This window comes from Hoplias malabaricus, chromosome Y, assembly GCF_029633855.1.
Source record: "Hoplias malabaricus isolate fHopMal1 chromosome Y, fHopMal1.hap1, whole genome shotgun sequence".
NCBI classification, from domain to species: Eukaryota; Metazoa; Chordata; class Actinopteri; order Characiformes; family Erythrinidae; genus Hoplias; species Hoplias malabaricus.
Genome location: NC_089820.1, coordinates 15,326,002 through 15,332,626, shown reverse-complemented (window position 1 = coordinate 15,332,626; position 6,625 = coordinate 15,326,002). Strand labels below are relative to the sequence as shown.

The window sequence follows — 6,625 nt, the reverse complement described above, 5'->3', positions numbered from 1 at the left end:
GCAATAATGTACAGTACAATGATTTATGATCACAGACCAGCTACAGCATTGTCTTTATTAACATAATTACAAACAAATGTCACTTACAGAAGACATACCTCAGTGTTTCAGAGCAGGTTATATAGGCCATTTTAAAGTTGTCAATAAGACATGAGAAAAATGTAAGATTGGGCTTAAATTAAAAAATTTTTAGTTTACAAAATGCCACACATGTCCTAACAAATTACATTTTAGGTTTTTGGAGTTCTTTTTTATAACTTTTTCTTAACTTCCCCTCCAAATGTCTAACTGTACAACATACTTGTGCCTGTCTAATCAACTTGGGTGCCTTAAAAACAGGCAGTTTTTATTTTGAAAAGAACTCAACGCACAATCCAGTTTTTTCTTTACCCCAGTGAATTCACTGTGGAAAACCTCTAAATGTAAAATAAAGAGGAATGCTTCTGAAGAAGTTCAAAGGCCTAAACAGTTATTACTTTGTGTTTACGTGCAACATTTTATGATTATGTATGATGTTACAGACTGAACAGAATTTACAGAAAGAGGACATGAGCGCAAACACAATAAGGCAACAGAAGTAATATTTAAGAGAATAATACTCTGATATGCTAAGAGTTTATAACGATTTTGAAGGGCACTGAACTTTTGACTGAAAAATTGAGGTTTACTCCTCACCAAGTTCATCTGGCGGTGGTCTGTTCCTTACACTGCTAACGCTGAAGTGGGAAGCTGAACATTTCAGTCAGAACGTTCCAGAGTAGACATACTTAAGACTAATAAGATAATAATAAAAAGAGCTCCAGGCCATTGAAAACCAACTACAAAGTGCAAAAAAAATGATTTCATGGACTCAAAATGTGTCCTTTCAATATATTACTATCACTGTTCTATATCTTAAAACATTTTGCATCTGAAGCAACCAAAAGAACAGCTGATATATATATTTTTTTAAACAATGGAACTTCCATTTGGTTTTTAACAATGGTCGTCTTGTATAGTATTGTATATTATGTCTTGAGTAGGTACAAACAGGGATAAATATGTGATTTGTTACTTGTGACACTGCATAAATCCTAATTAAAACAGAATACGATATCAATTAAGGATTTTCTTTTTAACAAAATGTACAATAACAGGTAATCATGCATCTCCCCTCAAGCACATTCTAAAATCAGATTCTGCCTAAATGTTATTTCATTTCCACTTGAACAAGAATCATGTATATCAAAAATTTACCTGTTTAAATTACCCCAGTATTTCAACAGCTGCTGTACACAGGATGATTCATTTACAGTTATGCACATCACTCTGCTTATTGATAAACTCAATACTTTTTGCTTCAGTTTATCAGCCGTCTAGATTAGTGTTCCATGGAGGAGACTTCTTCCAGCGAGTGCTTGCAGGGTGCACTGGGACGTGTGCGTTATGAACAGGCAAAATGAATGAGGGAGAGAAGAGAAAGGGAGAGGAAGGGAGAAGAGATAAATGTGGTGGAAGCTGAATGCGCTACTCCTCCGTTGTTCAGAGCTACCACCCCCCACCCGCCCCAAAAAAAATAAAAAATAAAAAAACCCTCTACCCTCCAACCACATGGCCATTCAGAATGAACGAGAAAGAGAGAGCAAGAGAGACTGAGGTGTGGACTTAGAGGGTAGATATGGAAAGAGAGAGAGAGAGAGACAGAGAGAAGGAAGTCTTCATGGTCATTAACAGCTGCAGCCCTCTTTTTGGGGCTGTGCATCGCTGGAGATCCGACCGCCCTGCGGGGCAGTGGGCTTGTGCTGGACCCCTGACTCCGCTGCGTTCAGATCCAGACTGCCGTCCTGAATGTTCTGGTAGATTTTCTTGGCTGCCTCCAGGAATGCATCTTCCACATTCTCTCCTCTGTTGAAATGACAACAATAAGCTGTTAAATGTGATGGTAGTATAATGTTGTAACCACTTAATTATGATCAATACAAAGTTACCTACGTTTTTGCACTTGCCTCAAGGAACAACAGGCCTATTACAAACAAGGAATTACAAAATAAATTATTAGAAAATTCAGGCATGTACACTCAGAAAATAATTAATTAGAAGGCAGAAAACTATTAATATAATTTACTATGTGCACAAATAAAATGAAAGCTCTACTTTTCAGGGAAGGTTTTTTGCAAATGACTAATAAAGTATTCAACACCCACCCCACACATATATTTATTTTGTCCTATGGACTAATTTAACAGCTCATTTTTAAGCCAACAGCTGCCAGATTAAGTCAGTTTCCTTTTATTAAAATATTTTGGAACTTTTATAAGTGAAGCCAAATAATGTGCTTTAAATATCCTGCCCTGACAATACTGTGCAATATTACAGGTCCAATCTACTTCATAAGATATTTCTTGATACCATTCTCTTCAGCAAACTGCTTGGCCTCCTCATATGTGACATCACGCTGAGCTTCAAGGTCTGCTTTATTTCCAATGAGAATGATCACCTGTACAGTAATGATCATATTTAGTGGCAAATCATTAAATAAACCTGAATGCACGTAACACCACAAAAGGCATACAGTTTCACAAATTAACGCAAATATCATATTTAATACATAAGGAATACAGACGTACTGTATTGGGATTGGTTAGATTCCTTGCATCAGTCAGCCAGCTGCTGAGATGATTGTATGTGCTTCGCCTACAAACAATCACCCGGTATGAAGAGTAAGTATTAATTCTGAAGAATTAAATAAAGGGCTTAATGTTGTAAAGAAATTTTTTACCTGGTAATGTCATACACCATGAGAGCTCCAGCAGCTCCTCTGTAATAACTGCGAGTGACCGCACGGAATCGCTCCTGACCTGCTGTGTCCCAAATCTGCAACTTCACCTTCTGCCCGCTCACCTCAATGATCCTTGTGCCAAACTCAACCCCAATCGTGTGAGGGCAGTCAGCCATAACTGATTCAGACAAGAACAGGGAATGTTAATACAGTCCGTTTTATGACATGATGGCATTGCTATGTCCATCCATACTTTCACAATTCAAGTTCAGTAAGACTTCAGTTTTCTATAGAGCCATTATGGCAATAATATTTGACCACACAAACGCTAAAGGTATATGGCCAATTGAAAACAGACTATATGGGCCCTAAAGGTCCCTAACAATCAGTAAGGTTAGCAGATGAGTAAAATCTATGATCTAGTAATGCTTAATGCTCCAGTGTCCTTTGATATTTTGTAATGTCGTATCCTTACATTTCTTTTCTGTGAACTGGTGAAGCAAACATGACTTTCCAACTCCCATATCACCTGAAATGGTAAGTTAAAAAAGCCTCAGTACGTTTTCATAAACAGTGAACCTGGAAAATATGAAAACAACATTTGACTTCACAACTGTTACAGGATGGGCATATGGCTGCTTACCAATAATGATATATTTGAAAATATAGGAATAGTTATAGGGTGCAGTCGTCATTTTGTTTCTGGAATAAGAAAGAAAATAAATAAGTTAATTCTAAATTTTAAATAATTATGTTACTTATAAAAAATTTTGTAATTGTTATTTTAAAAGAAACACATCAAATCATTATTAATTTCTATTAAATAAGAATTTAATGTAGTATGTAAATACTGTTAAAGCGGTACAACGGAATCTCCATACAGTCCATACATGGAAACAGCCTGTTCTGGAATCTGAATTTTCTGAGGTCATGAGAAAACACACTAATATCTACACATTCATATTAAAACTACAAGGTGTGTTTCAACCTGCACTGATTTGGTATGAGTTCCACACACAGCAGTTGATCAGAACATACTTTAATGAACATATATCAATATGTTAGCTACATAAACCCACACAAATATCTTAAGTGGACTTCAGAGGGAAAATAAAGAATATGAGCCAATAACGTTACCAATAGCAGTGAGAGCTAATGTTAGCCAGTTGGCCACATATGTTTATCGTATGAACCTAGCTAACGTCAGCTAGATAACTCACTTTCCTTCTCAAAGGTTAGAAACCAAGCTGAGTTTAGAGAGGCAGAACCGTTCAGGAGGGTAGCTAATGCTCGTCCGATCGGGTTATTTGTTCGACACAGTTGTCATGACGACAACACGATGAACCGCTGTATAACATTCACACAAAACGACTCAGCTTTCCCCGGAGCAAGGTCTTATTCTCCAGGACTGTAAACAGCTAATGTTAGCTGCTAACTGCAAAGTGAAGCGAAGAGAACTTGAAATTCAATTTAGCTACAGAGCTAGCGTAGTTAGCCAAGGTGTAGCTATGTGGTCAAGTCTCAAATGCCACCCTGCTCCCTAATAAGTGCACTGTGTGAGATTCAGAAAATTTGCTTACACATCCAAACAGTGCATTATTTGTGTACTACATAACCATGTGTTTAGAGTCATAAGATGAATGACTCCTTGTCTTGCATGTAGTGAACTACTTGGCTTGGTAAGCCCTGGTTTCAGGACAAAACCAGCGCCCTATGAAGGGAATGTGTGTGCATTTTGTGATTTACCCTATGCTTAATACTCTCACTGCGGGGACAAGGGCCAGAAGTGCTGGAGCACACAGCGGATATGGATATAAATAAAGGCACAGAAGACCCCCGCTTTAGTGAAACATCGTAAACCTCTGTAAACAATCAGTAACAGTGGCACTTCCCTGATTCTACTGTAAGGAAAACAGCTCAGCTATAGCCACAATAAGCGCATGAGAAACCAGCCCAGCAGAGCCGACACAGATTAACAATGACAAATGGAACCAACGAGACTGGAGGTTCTAGTTCCTCAGTTTCATACTCGGTTTTTCTGCTCCTTGATGGGCCTACAGAACCATTTAAGGTGGAAATGAACATCAGAATAAGAAGCTAACGTTAGCGAACAAGAAAACAACTTCAGCCCTATACCAAACCAACGACGCAGAAAGATGCCAGATTACAGCGCCCTTAGCCACTCAAATCATAGACGCACACATATTTTGAAAGCTCCAACCTTAAAATTAACAGTGTTTATATCCTGTAATCGGAAGTCTTTTACCTAAAGGTGAATATCGCCGGTTGGGAGATGTGGGCTGGCTGAGGATCGTATGGCGGACTCTCTCTCTTCCGACTCCGCTTCAATCACAACAGACACGCGCCTTCTAGCGGACGCTCACCGCCTCGCAGCGGAACAACGCCACACAGCAGCAGTGCTTACAGAAGTGAAATGAATGAGGGGAAAACAAAACAATAAGCCTCATTTCCCTATTTATATATTGTAATAAATTAAATAATCTACCAAATCCATAAAAGTTTCATTTTACACGTGGGAATTGAACTTCAACTTATTTAAAAGTAAAAAAACTATAATACTAAAATACGTGAAAGCTATATTAAGACAAATAATTTCAACGTTAATATGTACTGATGATTAAAGGAAAAGTTAACATGGAAAATACTTTCGAATTCATTTAAGTTGTTTAAAAACTACTATATCAGCTTACATTTGTGGCAAATACACGTGTTCTTCCTTAAAAAACTAATTAATATAATTTAGTAATTTATGTAAAATAAATTATTACTGTCTGCACTGTATATATAGGCTACAGATCTCTATATTATCTAGGACAATTTACACGATAGGTGTCTGCTTTTAAACTCATGGGCGGGGCTTAGCAATAAAGGCCACATGCACATGCACAGCAGGTAGTGTCGTAGTCACACAGCCCCAGGGACCTGGAAGTTGTGGGTTCGAGTCCTGCTCCGGGTGACTGTGAGGAATTTGGCGTGTTCTCCTTGTGTCTGCGTGGGTGCTCCTGTTTCCTCCCATGGTCCAAAAACACTAGTTGGCAGGTGGTTTTGGCAACTCAAAAGTGTGAATGTGTGAGTGCGTGTGGTGCTCTGTGAAGGACTGGCGGCCCCTCCAGGGTGTGTTCCTGCCTTGCATCCAGTGATTCTGTGTAGGCTCTGGGCCCACCGTGACCCTGAAGTGGTTTCAGACAAATCAAATCAAATCAAATTTATTTATATAGAGCTTTTCACAACTGATGTTGTCACAAAGCAGCTTCACAGAATTCCAGTAAGACAAAGATTTGACATGAAATGTAAAAACAAATGTAAAACCCTCAAGTGAGCAAGCCAGGGGCGACAGTGGCAAGGAAAAACTCCCCCAGCTGAGGAAGAAACCTTTGGAGGAACCAAGGCTCACAAGGGGTGACCCATCCTCCTCTGGTCAATCTACTGGTGATAATAGTTAGTAGTCCATGAGAACTTCAGTGTAGGGACAGCTTCAAGGCACTTGGTGGTTGCTGGAGCGTGGGCAGCTGGTCTGAAGCGTGGAGGAGGATCTCGACAGTCATCCATCAGTGTCCAAACAGACAGGTGGGCAGTTGTTTACTCGGAAAGATGTAAAGGGATGGAATTAGTTTTGAACTGTTTTGTGTTTGTAAAGTAGAAAATATGAAAATTTCCAGAGTGTGGCTAATGACTCCGGCAGATCTGACTATGACAGCTTTAACTAAAAGGAGAGAACCAGGAGGACACACAGACACGGGAGCATCCTGAAACACTGGCATCCCTCCGCTCCACCGCCAACAAACCTGAGTGATCGCGAGAAGCGGCTGGACGACAGCACCAGCGCCTCAATTTACTATAATTCCC

The 6,625-nt window shown here is 39.2% G+C and overlaps 1 protein-coding gene across 2 annotated transcripts; it reads right to left on the bottom strand.

The window, feature by feature from the left end:
- Positions 1 to 40: 40 nt before the first annotated feature.
- LOC136678094 (ras-related protein Rab-14-like) lies at positions 41 to 5,182 on the bottom strand. Of its 2 annotated transcripts, none has more exons than XM_066655934.1 (8): positions 5,025 to 5,182; positions 3,402 to 3,460; positions 3,234 to 3,287; positions 2,759 to 2,936; positions 2,607 to 2,673; positions 2,389 to 2,476; positions 1,972 to 2,002; positions 41 to 1,884 (listed from the first exon to the last, which is right to left on the bottom strand). In XM_066655934.1, the coding sequence occupies exons 2-8, from the start codon at positions 3,451 to 3,453 to the stop codon at positions 1,707 to 1,709; spliced, it is 648 nt and encodes a 215-aa protein (XP_066512031.1). In that variant the 5' UTR covers positions 3,454 to 3,460; positions 5,025 to 5,182; the 3' UTR covers positions 41 to 1,706. The 2 variants fall into 2 exon arrangements, with proteins under 2 accessions (XP_066512031.1, XP_066512032.1); XM_066655935.1 differs by lacking the exon at positions 5,025 to 5,182 and adding an exon at positions 3,979 to 4,189.
- Positions 5,183 to 6,625: the final 1,443 nt, after the last annotated feature.